Below are 23,332 nucleotides of genomic sequence, written 5' to 3'. Positions count from 1 at the left end.
TCAGGAGCAAATATGCAAATAAACTCAACCAAGATGGCTGCAGCCAGAGAGCAGAAGGGGGGCTTGGGTTTCCTGGCAACAGAGGAAGACAAGCTTTCCGCCTGCCCTTGCTGGCCTAAGCCTCCACTCAAGGCTACAAAGTTTCAATTATAGAAGGTAAACAAATCCAAACAGAGATGGCGGCAGCCACTGAGCTGGAAAGAGCTGGAGGCAAGGGTTGCCCCCGGCAATGGGGGAAGCTAAGCTTCTGCAGCCCTGGCCAGCCCAGGCCTCCGCTTAAGGCTACAAAGTTTCAATTATATTAGATACATAAGTCCCAACAGAAATGGCTGCATCCACTGAGCGAGCAGAAGGCTTGGCTCCGCTCCAGGCTACAAAGTTTCAATTGTAGAAGGTAAATAAATTCCAGATACCAAGGCCTCGGCTTGGGTCGCCAGGGGGCGTGGCTGGCCTGCAAACCACCACAGGCCCGTCACTCAGGCTGCCCCACACCCCAAGGGAACCCCCACCCTGATCCAGGACACCCTTCAGGGCAAACCAGCTGGCCCCCACCCGTGCACCAGGCCTCTATCCTATCTAATAAAAGAGTAATATGCACATTAATCATCACTCCAACACACAATATGGCTGCCCCATGTGGTCAAAGATCCTGCCCCCATGTGGACACAAGATGGCCAGCAGGGGAGGGCAGTTGGGAGGCACCAGGCCTGCAAGGGAGGGCAGTTGAGAGGGTCCAGGCCTGCAAGGGAGGGCAGTTGGAGGCAATCAACCCTGCAGGGGAGGGCAGTTAGGGGTGACCAGGCCGGCAGAGGAGGTAAGTTGGGGGCAAACAGGCTGGCAGGGGAGCAGTTAGGCATCAATCAGGCTGGCAGCGGAGTGGTTAGGGGGTAATCAGGCTGGCAGGCAGAAGTGGTTAGGGGCAATAAGGAAGGCAGGCAGGCGAGCATTTGGGAGCCAGCAGTCCTGGATTGTGAGAGGGATGTCTGACTGCCCGTTTAGGCCCGATCCCGACGGGCAGTCAGACATCCCTCGAGGGGTCCCAGATTGGAGAGGGTACAGGCTTGGCTGAGGGACACCCCCCCCCCTCCGTGCATGAATTTCGTGCACCGGGCCTCTAGTTAACTGTAAATTTGCCTATATTTGAGGATTAACATAGGAGAAGTGGGCATAATATTGGAGAGCATATTTGAATGTTAATCGTCAAAGTTGTGAAAAGTATTTTGTATTTGACAAATATTTTCTTTTTAAAATTCCACTTGTTAGTAAGAGCTCACTTTTATAGGTGTATTTAAATATAAAGACTGTTTGGACAATTATATTTACTCAGTTTGCTTAAACTACCTTTCAGTAGTTCAGTATTGATTCATGGAAAACTACTAAGTGATTATGATTAATTACTGCTTCTCAGACTTTAGAATACATAGAATTCCTAGTCAGATTGTTAAAACATAGATTCCTGGGTCTCATCTTCAGGATTCTGACCAAGTGTGCCTGGCAGGGTGCTAAGAACTTGGATTTGTAACAATCTCAGGCAGTGCTGGCAGTCGAAATAGTTTGAGTTTTACTTCACTAGATGTTTAGTTTGTGAGAATGATCAGACCTTGGAAAATAACAGGTTAATTCTTTGGGCTAGGGGTATTTTATTTGTGTTTTATGTTCCTTTGTAACATTATTATGACCTAAAATTACAAATTATGCTTTGTTGTGTTACTTCATATAAACTTCATAGGGGCTAATAGGCAGGATTTAGCCACTTAAGGAATATTTTTCATATTGTTTTACTACTGTTATTGATATTTGCCGTTTTATTATTGTAGTAATAAGCTTGAATAACATTTACCTGAGAAATTAAATCACAATAAAATTGCTTGAATAGTTTAAGAGTTTTACCTGAAAAAGAATTCCTAATTGTGGTAGATAACTACTATTTTTTTTTGTTCATAGGCAGTACTTAATTTTCCTAAATATTGTGAACCTGTGGTTAAAGGAGAAGGTAACTATATAATTTTACCTATTAACTTTAAAAAAATTTTTTATAAGCTCTCAATTATTGAAATTTTCTTCATTTTGGTAGCAAGTGAACGTGATACTCGCAAACTCTGGAGAAATATCGAACCTCATTTGAAGAAAGCCATGCAGACTGTTTATCTCAGGGAAATATCAAGGTAATTTTTTGTTTAATATGTTTATATCTTTTTTTTGGTTAGTTATTGTACAGAGTTTTCCTTTACCTTCTTTACATTGGAAAAAACTGGAGGTTTGAATTAAATTCTTGTTGTTTGGGGAAGGACATATAATTTTTAACCAGTATGCTACACACTTTGGAACAATTTCAAAATGTAAAATATCTGCGTAGGTACAGGACAATCAGTTTTAGCCTTTTAAAAATATAGTTATGTGAGATATTTGAATGGCATCATGAAAATTTGATTATTAAAGAAATATGTAAATCAAATCATAAATCTACATTTGTTTTTTATTAGAATTTCATGGTAATGAAACTGCTCAGGTGATATGGTAGCACATAGTACAGTGGGAAGAACATGGTTTTGATTTCCAGCTCAGCCAGTTTTTGTCTTCTGGGGTCTGAGTAATTCACTTAAAAATGCCAGTCCTGCCCAGCCGGCATGGCTCAGTGGTTGATTGTCGACCTATGAACCAGGAGGTCATGGTTTGATTCCCAGTCTCACACCCATCTTTATCCCTTTCACTCTTTTTCTAACCACATAGAATTTCTGGTCTATCCTTTGTATATATATATATTTTTTATTTTTATTTTTTTTTCTCTGTATCTTTAACAAAAATTTCAAATATGTACATATGTATCTTTATGCAAAGGCAGCTACTTCCCTTTGCAATTAATATATGGTCTGTAATATGTTTTTTTCACTGAAAGGTATAGAGCATAGAAATAAGCATTGCTAATCTGACCTCCTTGCCTCACTGAAGCATTTTGAAAACCCTTTTCTTTAACGAGTAACTTACACCCATTTGTATTTATTGATATAAAATATATGTTTTATTAACTTTGTTGTGTTAATTTGCTAAATTCCTTTAGTGGTCATTTTCTTTGTCTTTTTTGAAAAAAATTGTTGGTTGGTAGGATAGTTTGCATTTTTACTCCAAGTGGTTACTTTTCTTTTTTTTATTTTATTTTATTTTATTTTATTTTATTTTATTTTTTTCTTTTCTTACAAACCCTTGTGTCGAGGGCTGACTTTCAATAGATCGCAGCGAGGGAGCTGCGACTTTTCTAGTCATATACTAGTAGCCCTGCGCATGAATTTGTGTGCCAGTAACTCTCTGCAGAGCCTGGCTGCTCTGCACCCGCTGCCCACAGGCTCTCCGTGGCTCAAAGGCCCATCCACGGCCGGGCATGGAACGCTTGCCTCGTCGCTGCAGCGATGAAGCAAGCATTCTGCCAGGTCGCTCATGCTGTCCGCTGGCAGTGGCCGCCCCTGCGGGACTGGGGGACTCCAGTGGGGCTGAGAGGACTGGGCGCCACCATCTTTGTGATGGACTGACAGTTAATTTGTATATTATCCTTTTATTAGATAGGATAACTAGAGGCCCGGTGCATGAATTTGTGCACCGGTGGGGTTCCTTGGCCTGGCCTGTGGGGATCGGGCTGAAACCAGCTCTCTGACATCCCTTGAGGGTTCCTGGATTGTGAGAGGGCAGTTCTCGTGTGACACATCCCAGAATCGAGCTCTCTCCTCTCTGGTTCCAGGTGCGTCACCTGAGAACCGGAGCTGCCAAGTCATCACATCTCAGCAGCTCCTACGTTGAGTGTCTGCTCTTTGGTGGTCAGAGCACATCATAGCTCCCGGTCAGAGCGTCTGCCTCCGGTGGACATTGCATGTTACAGCTACTGGTTGAACAATTGCTTAGGCTTTTATATATATACTGGAAGCCCAGTGCGCGAAATCGCACATCCCCACCCATCCGTGCCGGTCTTTGGTCATTACAGCATTAGGACAACAGGCCTTTCATAATATAGATAGATGCCCTCTCTTTTTTTCTCATTATGTGGCATAAAGGACCAGTGAGACTTTCCAATGGTATAGTAGAGAAATGGCATTCTAAGATTGGTGATATCTACTTACCCATTTGAAAGTGCTCAAATTGCTTCATGTTAAATGACTTGTTCATTTCTCCCTCCTCCAATATCCTTGACCCCCTTCACCCATGTAAAATAAATTTTACTAAATTAAAAAATAATAACCACATATATCATATTTCCTAATTGAGATTAAATACTTGGAATAAGCAGAATAAAGTCATAGAAGGCTAGATCCTGACTTAAGCTGTTTTTGTTGAAATATATGTTTGTTTTATATAACTTTTATAAGCAGTTTGTACAATTACAAAATATGAATCAACCTGGTTTATCTTAAAATTCTAGCTTATTCTGTGGCAATTAATACAACTACTGTGACTCTCATTTTTGGAAATTGATATTTATTTAGAACATGGAATGATGTTTTAGTCAGGCAGATCTCAATTGAAACGTTGGTTCCACCACTTAGAGCAGTGGTTCTCAACCTTCCTAATGCCACAACCCTTTAATACAGTTCCTCATGTTGTGTGACCCCCAACCATAAAATTATTTTCGTTGCTACTTCTTAACTGTAATTTTGCTACTGTTAATGAATCGTGATGTAAATATCTGTGTTTTCCGATGGTCTTAGGCTCTACAGCAGTGGCTCTCAACCTGTGGGTCGCAACCCACAGGTTGAGAACCGCTAGCAGGGTTGCCTAAGACTATTGGAAAACACAGATATTTACATTAACCTTTTGCACTCGGATGTCGAGTGTGACTCGACACGGTTAGCATCGGTAGCAGCTCGTATATATTTGAAATATTAAAAAATCCAAATAAATAAGTTTGTATGAAAAGAAACTCCAGTTTTTTATTCTACTGCCGTGCTTTGTAAAATCTGGGGTATTAAAAAAATTAAATTCCGAGTAGAATAAAGGAATCGAGAAAAAAGCAAGCAAGTGCAAAGGGTTAAGATTCATAACAGTAGCAAAATTACAGTTATGAAGTAGCAATGAAAATAATTTTATGGTTGGGGGTCACACAACATGAGGAACTGTATTAAAGGGTCGTGGCATTAGGAAGGTTGAGAACCACTGACTTAGAGGCTTGCAGCCTTTGCAAATTAGTTAACCTCTTTGACTCAGTTTTGCCATTTGTAAAAAAAGAAAGAAATACAGTTTATGAGTAATAAATGAGATGTTAAGAGCTGGGTTCATAGTAAAAATTTAGTAAATATTATAGTCTCTTCTTTTCCCACTAAAGATGGTCAGTTTTTCCCTGGTTGTCCTTTGAGAGTTAAATAATAACATTAAATGGGTAATTACTATATAAGAAAACCTTATGACTTTAAACTATCTCAAAGGAATGTGAAAATGCCTTCTAATCTGAAGCACCATCAACTGTAAGATGGAAGAAATGCTCTATTTTGAAAGTCAGCTTGTTAGACTAGATTTGCTCTTCACATAGGTTACTAGTAGTCTATCAAAATTTCCCATTTGCTGTAGTCCCAGAATTTTCAACTATGCTTATAGATTTGAAAAAATATATATATTGATTTAATATATTTAATTGTTCTGATCTGGCATTTACTTTTAAATTAGCATTTAAGAGCTTTGTAAGAGACTTAGAGCTGGAGAGGGTCCTTACAGATCATTGCATCTAATTACCTTATTTTTTTTTTTTTGTCACCTGAGGACATGCTTTTTTTTTTTTAAAGAGGGAAAGGGAGGGAGGGCGAGAGAAAGAGATGGATAGATTGCCTCCCACACCCTCCCCAACTAGGGATCGAACTGGTACCTTTCTTTGTATGGCACAACGCTCTAACCAACTGAGCCACACTGGCCAAGGCCTTATTTTTTTATGAGAAGGTTATTGATTTATTCAAGATCTAAAGCTAAAACTTTGGTCTCCTAAGACAGTCTTTACACTATGGTGTGTTCCTTATTAATTTGATTTGACATGTCTTAATTATTTCATAATCTTAATATTTGGGGCTGTTGAATAGTTTTCATTACAAGTAAGATCAGAGTGGGATCGTTGAAATACCATGAACTCTGTAGACATCTACAAGGATTCAGTTCTTAGCTCCAGTACTGACTGTTTGGGTATCCTGGGGCAACTTAACTTGTGGGCCTCAGTTTTCTGATACAGTGATACTTATTTTAACACATTGCGGACAGATCATGAGAATTCGCATGTTTTCTGTTCTAAGGCTTGTGGCCAATCACGAGAATTCTTTTTTAAAAAATATATTTTATTGTATTTTTACAGAGAGGTAGGGGGAGGGATAGAGAGTTAGAAACATCAATGAGAGAGAAACATCAATCAGCTGCCTCCTGCACACCCCCCTACTGGGGATGTGCCCGCAACCAAGGTACATGATTTTTACCATAATCGAACCTGGGACCCTCAGTCCGCAGGCCGATGCTTTATCCACTGAGCCAAACCAGTTAAGGCACGAGAATTCTTTAAAAAGATATTAGCGTGTAAGAACATGTAATAACTTCAAAACACAATGGGTATTTAATTTTAAAGCGTGCATTTAACATTCTATTGTACTCGTTCAATAGAAACTTATCTGGCCCCTGGGTAAAGCTAGCAATAAAACTACTGGTCCGCAATGTGTTAAGAGATTGTTACTGAATTTAGAAATAGTGTATAACAATTTTATCTCATATGGTAACTAGAACATTGGGAGTTTTATTGAATGACAGATGATATTATTTATTTGTTTGTACTTTTTGATAGCTTTACAATTGTGATCAGAGGAGAAGAGATTTTAAAAAATTAACATTTGGGTATCTTATATATAAAAGCCTAATATGCAAATTGTTCCCCCAGGAGTTTGACTGGGAGACCGGGAGTTCGATCGCTTGCTATGACGTGTGCTGACCACCAGGGGGTGGCACAGAATGAAGGGAGGCACTTGCCGGCAGCTGGCATCCAGGGAAGGGAGGCCCTGGTTGGCAGCTGGAAGGAAGGGTAGGGTCCCTAGGCCTGGCTGGCAGCTGGAAGGCTCCAATGGCCCTGATCGCCAGCCAGGCCTAGGGCCCCTACCCGTGCTTGAATTTCGTGCACTGGGCCTCTAGTTGATGTATAAGATACATTGTTCTAATATACACTTTATGATTCTATAGAGTATAAAAATGTATATTGCATATATATATATTGTCTTGTTTATAGGGAAATTGAATCTATTTTGTCACTAAGTAAATTTTAGTTTTTCTAGGACTCTGTTTTATCTCATGGTAACTAGAACATTTATAGAATAAAATTCAATTTTATGTTAACCTAGTTTGTAGGATGCATTTGATGTAGTATTTTTTCAACCCCTTATTTTCTATTTTCTTTCAGTTCACAATGGGAAAAGCTACAGAAAGATGACAAAGATCCAGGACAACTGGAAGGTATCAAGGAAGTATTGAGACAGTTACCAGAAATCCTATTTTATTACTAATAATCAAGATACTAAAGTTAATACCACAGATAACATTAGTCAGTAGTGTTATAAAAATAAATTTACTTTTTAAGCTATAGTGATATTTTAATTCATTTTCCTTTTAGTGAAACTAATTTAATATGAGGAAGTAAAGTTTGTATACCAGTTTTCTGAATGTTGGATTGTATCATGTGAAAATCAAGCAGTTTTTTTTTTTAATTAAATGCTTTTGCTAAAACAATTACATAATTTCCATCTCAGTATGTATGTATTTCATGAGTTTTATAGAATAAAATTCAATTTTATGTTAACCTAGTTTGTAGGATACATTTCAGTTGACTATGTTTTAAAAGCTTTGTGCTTTTGTTTTCTTTAAAGAAATTATTACTTTGTATTTATCCCAATAGAACAGCTTTTACTTAAAAAATAAGCAGATATCTAAAATACTATTTAAAAAATAGATCAGTGCCTAGTGGTTGGTGTGAAATTAAGTGGAGCTGAGATTCTGTTTTGTCTCTTTTGGTTTCTCAGTGCTCCTGATGCTATATAAGTGATTTTTAATTGTGTGTTTTAATGGAAAGAAATAGATGTTAGAGTTAGAAAATCTGCAATAATTGGTCGACACTACTTCCTAACTGTGTGATCTTGTGCCCAACTTAGTGTCCTCGTCTAAAATTGGAAGAATATCTAGCTTTAAGTTATAGCAAATTCAGAGATGCTTAGGTAAAGTACCTAGCACAGTGTCTGACATATACTGTACTTTCATAAACTATCAGATTCCTTATTTCCTTGTAAAAATTAATGCTGTTTGAGTGACTCAGTTGTTTTATTTATCCATTCATTCAAATGTATTTCATTTGTGAAAGGCACTCAGATACAAAAAGAAAGAAAAAAATTAGACATGGCTCCTTCAGTGCACAATATAGCTTGGTAAGAAATATAATTTTAGTATAAGTAACTGTTTAATCCTATATAATAAAAGCCCAATACGCAAATTGACCAAATGGCAGAACCACTGGTGGAACGACTGGTTGCTATGATGGGCACTGACCACCAGGGAGCAGGTGCTTAACTCAGGAGCTGCCCCCAGCCCGCAGGCCCCAGGCCAGCCAAAGCGGGTGCCAGTGCGGAGGGGGGCCTCCCCCCACCCATCACCCCACAAATAGGCCCTGATCACTGGCCAGGTCTAGGGACCCTACCCATGCATGAATTTCGTGCATTGGGCCTCTAGCCTATATAATAAAAACCTCAGAGACCATTACGGCGGAACAACCGGTTGCTGTGATGTGCATTGACCACCAGGGTAAGACGCTCAATGCAGGAGCTGTCCCCTGGTGGTCAGTGCACTCCCACAGGGGGAGCACCGCTCAGCCAGAAGCCAGGCTCACGGCTGGCAAGCGTAGCTGCCACGGCAGGAGCCTCTCCTGACTCCGCGGCAGCACTACCAAGCAGTGGCAGCAGGCACAGCGGGCCGGGATGAGCGCAAGCGGTGCGGTGCCCGGCCCCAATTCAGGCTCCTCCCTGGCCGCCTGCCTCTTGGCGCACTGCTACATCCCCCAAGGGATCCTGGACTGCAAGACGGATGTCTGCCTGCCGGCTTAGGCCTGATCCCTGTGCCGTTCTCTGTAGAAGGCGGTCAGTCTGAACAACTCAGTGACTCAGGGAAGTGCAGGGAACTCAGGGTGGGCTTGCCTCTGCACTTGACTCATCCACTTGATGGTGTTCGCAGGACAGACCGTGGTAGCCCAGCCCATGCACATGCAGCAGTTGCTGAAGCTCAAGCAGCAGGCTCTGCAGCAGCAGAAGGCTATCCACCTGCAAGCCAGCAGGCAGACATCCCCCGAGGGGTCCCAGACTGCGAGAGGGCACAGCCTGGGCTGAGGGGAACCCCCTACCCCCAGTGCACGAATTTTGTACACCTGGCCCCTAGTGTGATTATAAGTAATAATTATAGGTATAAAGTCATGTGGGCCATAAAGTGAAACACACACACACACACACAAACTAGGAATTCAGAGCAGAGATTTTTCTATTTTGGTGTGATAGAGGATCATCAAGGGAAGGTTTAATGGAGAGTGTGGCTTTGAAGGCCAGGTGGGGTAGCATTTAGACCAGAATAGGAGGAGCCAAACAAAAATAATAGAATGAGCAAAGCATATTGATGTTAACGTTTACTACCACCACCATCATTATCATGGCACTTTAAGCTAAAGGAGTAGGTCATTTTGACTAGATAATGTGGTATGAAAGTGAAAAGATAAGTGAGAAAATATAAGAGATACTTAAAATCTAATGGTAGCCTGTTAAATACCTTCATAAAAGTTTTTTGTTGTGTAGGTCTCTCAGCGTATACTCATGTGGAACTTCCTTATTACTCTAAGTTTATTTTAATTGCTGCATACCTTGCTTCATATAATCCATCAAGAACTGACAAGAGGTTCTTCCTTAAGGTAACAATTACTTCTTTTTAGTTTATTTTTGAAGATCCCACGAATAGTTTGAAATTTCTCAATATCTAAATTTCTAGGGATGAGGGATTAGAATAAGAGATTGCTAAATATGTATTTAGGATTCATCCTCTAAGGCTTTGAATTAAGATCAAAACCTGAGTGGGAAAAATAGTTTCAAGGAAGAGCTCAGGTATATCTTAGGTGATAATTCTAGATTTTAAAAGTGCATAAGGTTTTTTTTAAAGTATGAGAGATGGGAATAATTTTAAGGATTCTAACTTCTTTGTTGTTCTGAAGCTCTTGCTGTAGGGTCATGCACTCATGTATCATTATCTAGAATAGTCAGGAACCTCTTCTGCATATACATTAGCTGAATAAATCCCATTTTAGAATTATTTTCTTTTTGAAAAAAATATAATATGCAATTTTATTTATTATTAAAAGTACTTGTAATAAACTTCTATTTATTTATTTTTGACTACCTCTTCCACCAGGTTTTTGTTTCATGAGGACAAGGAGCACATTAATTAAGTTCTTTTAGGAAGTATCACTATTTTATTTTAAAAGCTTTTTCTTTACATACCAAAGTAACCTATACATGCGAAATCTAAGTCAAATCAAGGCTAAAATATGTTGATATTTTAGGTGAGCAAGTAGAATAAAATAAAAAAAGCCTAAGATACATAAATTAGTGTTATCTGTGCCATGTTTTAAACAAATTATGTTTTCTGTTTTTATGGAATACTATCTTCATTTTAATCTTAAAAATTATTTTCCTTAATTGTAGCATCATGGGAAAATCAAGAAAACTAATTTTCTAAAGAAACATGAAAAGGTATTTTCATTTTAATTTCTCTAATGGGAAAAACTCATGAATTTAGGACACTATGGGAAGTGGATAAATTCATGCCTTTATTAGTCATGTGGATATAAGAAGTTACTTGTATTGCTATGGTACCATTATAATATTGTACTAATGTTCTGTTATGCTGAATACAGTGATTGAAGGGCACATTCAAGGGAGTACTAGAGATAAAAAAGTCTGTGTTTTAAATTTATATTTTCTCTAGCTGCTTTAAATTCTTTTCTCCTTTTTCCTTTAGTGTTTTTAAAGTTTCACTGTGGTGTGTCTGGGATTGTGGAGGAATATCCTCACTCACCAGTTACCTAAGGGAAGGGAGCCCATACATTTACCTCTGTATCTCAGCACTTGGTGATATTTAATAGATGCTTATTTAAAAACTGAACAAATTTAATGAATGAATGAAGAAAATTAAAGAATGAACAAAAAGCCAAGAATTTTATCTTTTAGACAAAATCAACCAAGAAATATGAGGAGGGAGATATATATGAGTCCTGCTGATGAGAGGACGGTGAAAGAGCTGGCACTTTAGACCATCTTTGTGGAATGAGTGGGTTTGTGCAAATCTAAGAAAAGGACGGTGTTGAGAGAGCAACTGCCATCATGAAGATGTCTCTAGTTCTAGATGAACTGTAGTTCTTCCGATGTTATTCTTAGAGATTTGACTTTTATAGTAGTAACCTCTTTTGTCTTTCATTTATGTTGTTTTAAAATGTGAACTGTAACTATTTTTAGAACTATTAATGTCGAAGAAACACATTTTCTAGTCTGTGGCACAAAGAGGAATGGTGAGAAATAAGTGATAATTTCTAGGCTAGGAGTTAGGACCATGACCCTGCTTTTGGTTATATACTATCTTGACAAATGACTTGGCTGTCACTTATCATCTGGTTACAACAGCAAAATAGGGGTGATATTTAGGACGAGGCTGGATGACTCGTGAATCCTTTAATATTTGTTGATGCTAAGTCAGAAAATCTTGAAGAAAATGTAAGGATAAATCATGATTATATCAGATAAAGTTTTTGCGTAGAGATTGCAAGTTGGATTTGTTAGCATCTTTGAGGAACTGTAGGATATAAATATTGTGATACTGGGAATTTGTAGTACAAAGAGTGAGTCCTCTGCTTTAAGAAGAAAATCTATTTTCTTTTTTCTTACAGACAAGCAATCATCTCCTCGGACCAAAACTGTTTCCACTAGATAGATTATTAGCAATATTATATAGTATCGTGGACAGCAGAGTTGCTCCAACAGCAAATATATTTTCCCAGGTAAGCTTTGTGATAGGCTGTTAACTATCATCTTTATCTTCATGGAATTTTTCAGGTAGAATAGTTGGTAGAGTTCCAGGCATTTAGAGGTTTGATCAGCATGAGTAAGTAATTTGGTCTAGGTAAGTAATTGAAAATTCCAAATCTTTAATCATATCACTGAATTTGCATACAGATATAACAACATGATAAAACAGTTTAATTTTCTTTTTTTTTAAATTAAGGAATTTTTAAATTAAACGATTATAATCTTGATGATTAAACAAAAGGCTTCATGATTATTGATGAAGTATAATATAAAAATGTAATTTAATGAAAACAAAAATTTTAAAATTTTATTTGCAAGTAAGTAATATTCCATTCCTCAAATATACCCTTTTAGGTTGACATGCATTTTTTACAAAAATGCTCTCATCTTCAGAATGATTAAGTTCTCAAATTTTCCACTAGATGGCAGCAGTAGCATAAAAATAGGAACCATGACATATTTAATAAAGTTAAGATTTTTTTAATTGCAGTTTAAAAAAAACTTATTAAAAATATAGTCATAGTACATTTTTTATATGGTCCAAAAAAACAATACTGATCTCATGGATATGAATGGCAGAGGAGAAAAAAAAATGATGTGACTAGTATTTATTGAAAAACAAAGTCACCTGAGATGTTGCAGTGTTTTTTTATGTATAACTTTTTAGGTTGAGAAATATGTAAATAATAGCATTTACATTTTTATTCACTTCAAATAAATTTGGTTCCTGAATGGATGTTAGACTTTGTAATCTAATATCTGGTGGAAACTTTTAATTCTTCACTCAAGCCTTTGAGAACCAAATATATATGTTCTTATTTAACTCAACATTTAAGTTAGATAATTTTTATGTCAGCATTTATAGAAAATTTTATATACCTTTACTGTGTTCTTGAAGAAAGGTAATGTAGTCAGTTATTAGGTTATGCATATAACTAGCTAAATAGGTAGGTAGATTGGCAGTTCTAATGCCAATAGTTTAAAAAACCCAATTCATTTTTAATCTGTATTGCAGGGAATTTTTTCCAATATATGTTTTAAAAATGCTTTGTCTGAAAATAATTTTTAACCAAACTTTACATTTTATTAATAGCTTTCTACATACAATACATACTTTCTATGTTTATTTTTGCTGCTGCAATAACTATGAAATAGGTATTATGATCTTTATCTTAAGGAGTTAAGGCTTGGAGAGGTTAAATGCTGTTGCCAATCAATGTGACACACGTAATTCTTTGAGAACTAGAGCCTGGGGAAGTAAGGTACTTCTAAATAGAGGAGGAAGGCATTTGTATCACATGTGATTGTACCTCAGAATTACCTTTGTGGAAGATACAAAGAAGGATGATCACTGTTTTTCCCTTTTAGAGAGCTTATAATTAATTTGGGGGCGGGGAGTGAGGGTGGTACAAATGTACATAAAATAATGTATAGCTGTAAATGAATGCTAGTTAGTGCTGCTGAGAAATTTACAGCAGAGAGAGATCACTTCTGGATTGGGCATGAATATAGGAAGATGACTTCATAGAAAAGGTGAAAAATGGAGCTGGGTTATAGAGAATGAGTAGGGTTTTTCCATTTTGTACAGAAATGAGAAAATGGGTAAATAAAAAGGAAAAAATAATAGATAAAATTAGCTAACACCTTATTTCCAGTGGATAGAGTTTAGTAGACTAGAAATTTATGATGGGCAGGTAATATGACCAAAGGGAGAGGACTAGGAAAACCCACGACATCTTTGTCACCTACACACTGGTTTAGTTGAAAGTGGATTATATTGTGGTAGTGGTAGCAGTCATTGTTACAATCTAGTAAATAGTACTACTTCCACCACCATCCATCTTACCTTGCTTTTTGGTACCTTACATTGGTGGGCATTTTACATTTTATAGTCTTGTCACATACTAAGTTAATCTTGAACAAAAAGGAACCGAAGCTCAGAATGCCTAAGAGATCTGCCCAAGGCCACATAGCAAATCACTGGTAGCATCTAGACTTGAAGAAGATTTTTCCAGCAACAGGCTTTGATTAGAGATGAACAGTGTCACCTATCTTTGTTTTCAACACTGCTTATAATACAATTAAGAAACAGTGTAGCTCAAATGCATCTTTATTTTTTAACTAAGTTAAATTGTTTCCACCTTAACAACTATGAAATATTTTTCAACCGTAAACTTAAAACAATTTTTTATTCATCTTCTCATTAGCAGTAATCAAAATGATAAATTTTGTATATTTAAAACATGGCTTAAATGAATTTGTGTTCATTTGATGTTAAATCACTTAGGACTTGATCTTGTTTTATTTCCATTTGTGATACAAAGGGTGGGGGGCTACAAATGGATGATGCATCTGACCCTAAAGTATCTGAGACAATCAGGTTACATATATACTGTGTGGAAGAACAAAATGTGACAGAAATCATATCCATAGGAAGGGTAATTCTCCCATATGCCTTTTCTTTTTCTTTCCATTGTCTCCCCGTGACCTTTTCTGTTTTTCTCTCCTTTTATGCATCCATGAAAACTACTCTTGTCGATAGGAATGACAATTTGTATTTAACCTATGCACATACAATTTTTTAAGTGAAAAACAAAAGTGTGAAGTAATTACTTGATATGAACACTAGATGGCAATATTGTTACATTACAGCTTTAAGATAAACTAAGAACCTGTTAATACTGTTATTGATATTTAGAGAAAGCTGTTTGTTAATTTAACACATTGGTTTATTTGAATATAATAAAAATTATCTGGAGATATTTAATGGTATACATGTGCATGCTATACATGTATACCATTAAATATTTTTCACGAATAAATAAATAAAATTGGTAAGGTATTATGTTACTTGAGTGTTTTCCATGTGGAAGTAAATTTCTTCTTACTGGCTGTAATGTGTTTATATGCAACTAGAGGCCCGGTGCACGAAATTCGTGCACGGGGGGGGGGCAGCGGGGAGTGTGTCCCTCAGCCTGGCCTGCACCCTCTCCAATCTGGGACCCCTCATGGGATAACCAGCAGTTGGACATCCCTCTCACAATTCAGAACTGTTGGCTCCTAACCGCTCACCTGCCTGCCTGATTGCCCCTAACTGCTTCTGCCTACCAGCCTGATTGTCCCTAACTGCTCCCCTGCTGGCTTGATTGCCCCTAACTACCTCTGCCTCGGCCCACACCTGGTACCCAGGATTCCCTCCTCCAGCTGACCACAGGCACCCAGGATCTGGGCTTCTCTCCCTCTGGTCAGCCATAGGCGCCCAGGCTGGCTACAGCCTTAGGGGTTGGTGGACAGGGGGCTTCGCCTGTGCTGCAGCTGCAAGTGCTGGCGCCCAGGACTGCAGGGTGGGCGACTTCTTTGTCTCCCAGGCCACAGCCAGCCACAGGTGCTGGTGCCCGGGACTGCAGGGTGGGCGGATTCTCCATCTACCATGCTGTAGCCAGCTGCAGGTGCTGGCACCTGGACCACAGGGTGAGCGGCTTCTCTGTCTCCCAGGCCACAGCCAGCCACAGTTACTGGTGCCCAGGTCCGCAGGGTGGGTGGCTTCTCTGTCTCCCAGGCCACAGCCAGCCGCAGGTGCTGGTGCCCGGGACTGCAGGGTGGGCGGCTTCTCTGTCTCCCAGGCCACAGCCAGCCGCAGTTACTGATGCCCAGGACCGCAGGGTGGGCTGCTTCTCTGTCTCCCAGGCCACAGCCAGCCACAGGTACTGGGGCCCAGGACCGCAGGGTGGGTGGCTTCTCTGTCTCCCAGGCCACAGCCAGCCGCAGGTACTGGTGCCCAGGACCGCAGAGTGGGCGGCTTCTCTGTCTCCCAGGCCACAGCCAGCCACAGGTACTGGTGCCCAGGACCGCAGGGTGGGCGGCTTCTCCATCTCCCGGGCTGCAGCCAGCCACAGGTACTGGTGCCCAGGACCGCAGGGTGGGCGGCTTCTCCATCTCCCGGGCTGCAGCCAGCCTCAGGTACTGGTGCCCGGTTTCTCCGTCTCCCCAGGACATGGGGCGGGCGGACCTGAGGCTTCTGAGGCTGGCTGAGGCCTGGGATCATGGGACAGGTGGCTTCTTGGTCTCCGTGGCTGCAGCCAGCCTCAGGCGCTGGAGCCCAGTTTCTCCGTCTCCCCAGGACGTTGGGCAGGCGGACCTGAGGCTTCTGAGGCTGGCTGCAGCCTGGGATCATGGGACGGGCAGCTTCTTGGTCTCTGTGGCTGCCGCCAGCCTCAGGCGCTGGAGCCCAGTTTCTCCGTCTCCCCAGGACGTTGGGCAGGCGGACCTGAGGCGGCTTCTTGGTCTCTGTGGCTGCAGCCAGCCTCAGGCGCTGGCGCCTGACTTCTCCAACTCACAGAGACCTGGAGAGGCTGGGGGGCGGGGCTGCCGCCATGTTTTCAGTTTAATTGCGTACTCACTCAGATTGAATGGTGGGCATGGCTGGGGCGTGGCTGGTGGGCGTGGCTTGTGAGTGTAGCGGAGTGATGATTTGCATACTACTCTATTATTAGATAGATGATTCTTTTATTTATTTACTTTATATCACCTGTTTTAAGGCTTTATTTTTTAGTGATAATGCTATTGTATAGCTTGATTTACCAGTTACATAATTATTTATAACTAGAAGCCCAGTGCATGAAAATTCGTGCACTTGGGGGTCAGAGGGTCCTTCAGCCCGGCCTGTGCTCTCTCACAATCCAGGACCCCTTGTGGAATGTCCACCTGCCAGCTTAGGCCCACTCCCCAAGGGATCAGGCCTAAGCTGGCAGTCAGACATCCCCCTGGCAGCCGGGAAGCCTTTGGGGGATGTGTGACTGCTGTCAGTTGGACATCCTTAATGCTGCCCAGGAGGTGGGAGAGGCTCCCGCCACCTCCGCCGCTGCACTTGCAGCCATCAGCCCGGCCCATGGCTGAGTGGAGCTCCCCCTGTGGGAGTGCACTGACCACCAGGGGGCAGCTCCTGTGTTGAGTGTCCACCCCCTGGTGGTCAGTGGTGTGTCATTCATAGCTACCGGTTGTTCCACCGTTAGGGTCAATTTGCATATTACCCTTTTATTATATAGGATTTTTCACATAACAGTTTAATCAGATGTTTTATATATGTTCAAAATTCTCTTGAAGCTAAAGTTTATTTCCATTGCATTTCATTTAAATCTATTCTGTTATAAAGTTATAAAAATAGTAGTTAAGGAATCTTTAAAGTTATTAAAATTGGAATTGAGAATAATAAATTAACAACAGTATTAGTAATAGTATGTAGTTGGTATTCTTCTGAATTTCAATGTTCTTTATTACATTTTGAATAAGATTCTACTCATTAACTTTAGTCTCAAAATAAGTAAAAGAATATTAGTACATTTAACATTTTACATTAGAATAATGCTCATATTTATTAAATTGAAATACGGTTTTTAAATTTTCTTAGACTTGTAAGAGAATTTAGCCTTATGCAATTTACTACAGTTTTGCAGTCATGACCATGGTAGGTGGCTACGTAACCATGAAACGACGTATGCCAAGTCCAACGTAACCCGAGGACTATCTGTACAAAAGTGAGGAGAATGCAGTTCCTCCCTCAAGGACCTTATAGTCTGTGGCTTCCACTGCCCTTCATTTGTATTGGGGTGGTTGAGAGGTTCTAGCTTGTACTAGAGTTGTTAGCAGTGCATGTGAGTATTTCCTGGGAGGACATATATGCTGAAGGAACTGTTTTGAATACTTAAATGAAAGCTAACACTTAAAGTGAATAAATATAAGTAGGATTTTTCTCATTGGTAGTTCTGTTATTGATAATATGGGTAGTTAAGTGTCTTCTTCTGAGTAAAATAACCTTTTTGTTGAGTGTTTCCTTCTGACATGTCTTGAACTTAGTGTTGTGGATGGAGCATGATTCTTTGACACCTATGTCATAGCTAAATTATGCTAATTATTCATTATATTTAATTATAGCTAGTTAGCTATGTTTGTTGGTATCTTAATTAAGAACTTAAGTTATGGACAAATAAGTAGTATATTGTGTATGGCCTGTTATAAACTAAGTGACTTTTACATAGTTACATGACTATACAGTAAGCCCTAGATTTTGCAGACCTTGATTTAACGGACTTCAGATTTAATGGATAAAATTTCTGGTCTGTATGTCCTATGTGAAAATTGACACCCTCTTTATTTTAAAATGGTTTTATCTAAGATTTGCTTATAATTAACAGGTTATTTTTTATCTTGAACAAATTTTAGTGAATAGGCCATATGTTGGAAAAGCATTGTAGTAATTTCACCAATATAAATAAATATTACATATCTAAAACTCTAGTCTACATATTTAAATCCAAGAGTCACCACTCATGAACAGTGTTCAGCAAATAATTAGCAAGTGTTCATGCCACATCACCTGCGGTAATTGGTTCTGTTGTCAAGTGGTGTGACTTTCTACATCAGTTTTAATGTGTGCTGTCGATGTACCCAGGTGTGCTAAGCCACACCCCAGCTGTGTGCATTTGTTTACTTGAGGTGACTGTGAATGCATGCATTTACTAGATCTATTCAGTATAAATTAAAATAACAGTAACACATATAGAAAACTTTTCTGTAAAATGAAATTTTTCATCCAAACATAATTTTAATTACACAAATGTATCTAAGTGAAAACCAACTGATTTGTCAATATTTTACTGTACGCATTAGGAATATCTATTATATAACTTTTGGCTTTAACAGATACCCACCTCCTTGCCCAAATTAGTCCATTATATTGAGGTTTTACTATATTTCAAATACTTTATGATTAAATGTTATATTCATTATAGCACTCTTTCTTACACAATATTTCAAACTACTTTTGATTTTAACCAAAAGCACTTTAACCAAGTAACTGATTTTATAGATTTCATTTATAATTATAAAACCTCTTTGCCTTAAAAATTATTATAATGCATAATATTATGATTGATTTATATCTATATGTATAAAAGCCTTAGCGACCGAATGACTGGTCGGCCGGTTGCTATGATGATGATGCCCCCCCTACTTCCCCACTTTGGCCTCAATCGCTGGCCAGGCCGAGGGACCCCGAATTCATGCACCGGGCCTCTATTTTTATAATAAAGTAATAATATTTATCAAATGCTAGTTACATAGCATCAGAAATCATAGTTGATGATGAAATACTACCCAATGCATATGAATTTCAATGTCATAAACACAAATTGTGTAACATCCTAAAATCTAGCTATAATATATTCATATACAGTGATTTGACTATGAGGATTATCTTTATAGATATTAAAGTTGGTGAACAAATGGGACAGTTTTCCTAAAAATGAATTTCTTGGATACTAGAATATTAGAAAATGTGACAAGCTATTTCTTCTTTTTCAATTTCTTTATGCTTTATTAGGCTTGTGCCAGCATTCCAGTGTGTCTATAATATCCAACTTTAATACTTGATGCTATTAAAGTAAATTATGTAAATCACAGAAAATATCTTGAATGCTAACATTTTCTAATAATCTTACCATGTTTTTTCCTAACCACAACTGAGACTGTGAGGCATTCCATTCCAAAGATGATAAGAAAGCTTTACTTAATACCTACTTCGCTGACAATTAGGTTAGCAAGGGTGCTTTTTAACAGAGGCAGCCCTTTTCTAGCGGCGAAGAGCCATGATGCTCAGTCTCCTTTGGGGCAGTAAATTAGATTCTCAAACCTCCTACTGTCCCTGGTGTGGATGCATTACTATTTTGCTATCATATCACTATGCAGCAGGTGCCTGTTTCAGGAGATTTTTTAAACAATGTTTTGGGATGCTTCGTATTTCAGAAGAGTAAAGTTGATCTATAATTTTTCCCTAATTGTACTTTTGTTGTAAAGGATATTAATATTAATCATTACCAAAGATAATAATAATAGTTGCCTACGATAAGGGTAAAAAGTTGTCTTTCTTGTTTTCATTTTTAAAAAGAATAGTGTTTACCCCTACTCTTCTCTTACCTTCCCTAATTCTGGTGGTGTTAAGTTTCTTCAGTTTTACCACTTTGCTTTTGTGCGTCTTATCAGCCTAGCAATAGGCATTTTTATTGAACCCTAGAAAAATGCATAAATTAGGCTTTTGACTTTTGAATAAATAGTACACTGATACCTTATTTTTAAAAATATTTTATTGATTTTTTTACAGAGAGGAAAGGAGAGGGACAGAGAGCTAGAAACATCGATGAGAGAGAAACATCGATCAGCTGCCTCCTGCACACACCCTACTGGGGATGTGCCCGCAACTGAGGTATATGCCCTTAATCACAATCAAACCTGGGACCCTTCAGTCCACAGGCCAATGCTCTATCCACTGAGCCAAACCGGTTAGGGCTGATATCTTATTTTTGTAGGCAATATTTTATAACTATTTTTCTTAAAGTTACTATTGCTTCTAATAAATATACCAAATGTATACCTCTTATTAACATTTTTGAGGAAATGTATTTGACACCAGTACATTTTATTTGACTTGGCAGATGTTTTGCTGGAAACTACACAAAAAGTTTGTGTGAATATGCTTGCCTGTGCCTATTTAGGAAAATATATACTGTCAATATATAGCAAATAGGCAAATGCACACCTTAGATATAGCATTATGACTAGAAAAGGAGTTTTAATAAAACGAGTTAGGATGATAAATGATTTAGAAAAATCTGCGTTATGGAGGTGTGATTATTAAAACAAATGTTGATGCCTAAGGGAATGGTTTCCAATGAAAAATTGTCTTGATTTCTTGTCAGCTCACAACTAATTGGAGTTCTTTGGAGGAGATTGGCCTCACCTGCTTATACATAGACATTTCAGAAGCTGGTATTGCAGAAAAGCCCTTGTCATTTCCCCTAGATGAGAAATTAGGGTCCTCAGCCCCAGTGTCACAATGGAACTGGATTGCTCCCTCACCTTGGGTACTCCGATGGTAGAGAGCTGAATTCTTAGAATAGGAAGTAATCATGTCCATGTAGTTAGGAATAAGAAAGCGAACTTGGCTTATCTGGAACTGCCTTATCTACTTCCCTTGCTTCAAATACTGTGTGTATGCTAATATCTTTTGAATTCTTCATTCTAGCCTGTGTCTAGCTCTGGACCCAAATTGCCAACTTAACAGTAATACTTGAATATGTCATATCCATCACATACTAAAATATATCCCAAACCAAATTATTCCCTAAACCTTTTCCTTTTTTTTTCAGATTTCAAAACTAATTCATTTATTACTCATTCTTTAATAAGCACATACTTTGTGGCATGTACAATGGTAGACACTAGAAAAAAGGAGACTTCTATAATCCTATATAATAAAAGGCTAATATGCAAATTATCTCCTTGACTGGGAGTTTGCCTATGAGTTCCACCAGGGGATGGGGCTGGCCGGCCAACCTCCCACACCCCCTCCCCTCCTCTCACCTCCCCGCCAGCCGAACCTCACCCATGCACGAATTCATGCACTGGGCCTCTAGTACTTTAAATAATAAAGATTAAAAAAAGTTAGTATCTGGTTTCTAATTTTTTAGTTAAGTGGAGAAATTATCTCAGAACCTTTTCTTTTGTTTTTACTCCATTTAGTTGGTCAACAAATCCAATCTTTTTTTCCTCCTAAGTACAAATGTCTCTTGAACTTATTTCTTTCCACCCCCACTGCCACTGCCTTAAATTCATAGCTTCATTATATCTTAGGCCAAGCATGTCAAACTCACAGCCGGACGGCCGCATGTTTCGTTTATTTATTTTAATATATTTTTATTGATTCCAGAGAGGGAGAGGGGAAAGAAAGATAGAAACATCAATGATGAGAGAGAATCATAGATCGGCTGCCTCTTGCACACCCACCACTGGAGGTAGAGCCTGCAACCCAGGCATGCACCCTTGACTGGAATCAAACCCGGGACCCTTCAGTCTGCAGGCTGATGCTCTATCCACTGAGTCAAACCAGTGAGGGCTGCTTCGTTTATTTAAACGAGGCATGCGGCCTATCGGCTGAGTTTGACATGCTTGTCGCATCCTTAACTGGTTTTCCTGTCAACAGACAATTCATCTTCCATACAGTTACCAGTATAAATAATTTTTAAAAAGTTGGTCTCATTTTCTGCTTATACTTTTTAGTATATTCTGTTTTTAATATATTTTATTGATTTTTTACAGAGAGGAAGAGAGAGGGATAGAGAGTTAGAAACATCGATGAGAGAGAAACATTGATCAGCTGCCTCTTGCACACCCCCTACTGGGGATGTGCCCGCAACCAAGGTACAGGCCCTTGACCGGAATCGAACCTGGGACCCTTGAGTCCGCAGGCCAATGCTCTATCCACTGAGCCAAACTGGTTTTGGCTGCTTATACTTTTTAAATGAATTACATTAACTACAAAAGCAAGTCTACAATCCATAACATTTCTTGTGAGGTTCTTTACAAACTGGCCCTATTTTCTACCACTTCCTTCATTCACCCTGTGCACCATTCACAATAAGCTGTTCCCTAAAAGCACACCAATTTTACTTTTGTATCGTTAACATGTGTTGTTTCTCTATCATTGTTGTGCTCTCTTTTATGCTTCATGGTTTATACGCCAAATGTCATTTTTCAATTAATTCACATTTGCTTCCCTTCCTCTTGGTTATTCCCTTCTCTGTAATCAGATACTTGCATTTATACATTTCACCAGCATAGCTCTCATATTGTGTCATTACCATTTTATTGTGTGTTTGTCTCCCCGATACCTTGAACTCTTTGAGGGCAAAAACCTTGTCCATTCATTTTTGTGACTCAGGCACAGTGCCTTGAACATGGGATTCACTCATTCAATGAATTTCTATTCCCCTACCTATGCAGTTATGGCCTATCTGGATACTAGATAGAGGTTTGCAGTCATTTGTGTACAAAAGGTTCCAGAGAGGAGAGGAGCTATTTTAGGTCCTCTGTATATAAATACACATTTCACTTTTTGTCCATCTGAGCATATTTAAAGACTTACCAATCCACTTCCTGCCTTTTTTTGGGAAATAGAAATTTCTAGAGGTGATGATTTTAAGTTGAATAGCTTTGATGGTATTTGCCTCTCTCTTCCATTGCTGCACTCAGGAGCTCCTTGTGTGTGTAAAAATGCCCGTTGAACTTGCTTGTTATATGCCACATGCTCATGAACTATCACATCGCCTGAAATCAGATCAAATGTAGTGCTTTTTGGGTGTGAACCTCATACACTGACATATCACATGTTAAGCTTTTTTATTTAA

General features: G+C 38.9%; 1 protein-coding gene across 2 annotated transcripts in view; it reads left to right on the top strand.

The window, feature by feature from the left end:
* Positions 1-23,332, top strand: part of ORC5 (origin recognition complex subunit 5) — a 245,706-nt gene that overhangs the window by 23,839 nt on the left and 198,535 nt on the right. For both annotated transcript variants that reach the window (XR_013814283.1, XM_079785898.1), the window contains exons 7-12: positions 1,945-1,993; positions 2,075-2,165; positions 7,397-7,449; positions 9,819-9,931; positions 10,719-10,766; positions 11,957-12,067. Coding sequence is in view for 1 of the 2 variants with exons in the window: in XM_079785898.1 (XP_079642024.1) it covers positions 1,945-1,993; positions 2,075-2,165; positions 7,397-7,449; positions 9,819-9,931; positions 10,719-10,766; positions 11,957-12,067 (465 nt within the window). In the remaining variant the exon portion in view is untranslated. The remainder of the gene's footprint in view (positions 1-1,944; positions 1,994-2,074; positions 2,166-7,396; positions 7,450-9,818; positions 9,932-10,718; positions 10,767-11,956; positions 12,068-23,332) is intronic.

This window comes from Cnephaeus nilssonii (assembly GCF_951640355.1).
Source record: "Cnephaeus nilssonii genome assembly, chromosome: 12".
NCBI lineage: Eukaryota > Metazoa > Chordata > Mammalia > Chiroptera > Vespertilionidae > Cnephaeus > Cnephaeus nilssonii.
This window is presented reverse-complemented; position numbering and strand designations above follow the sequence as displayed.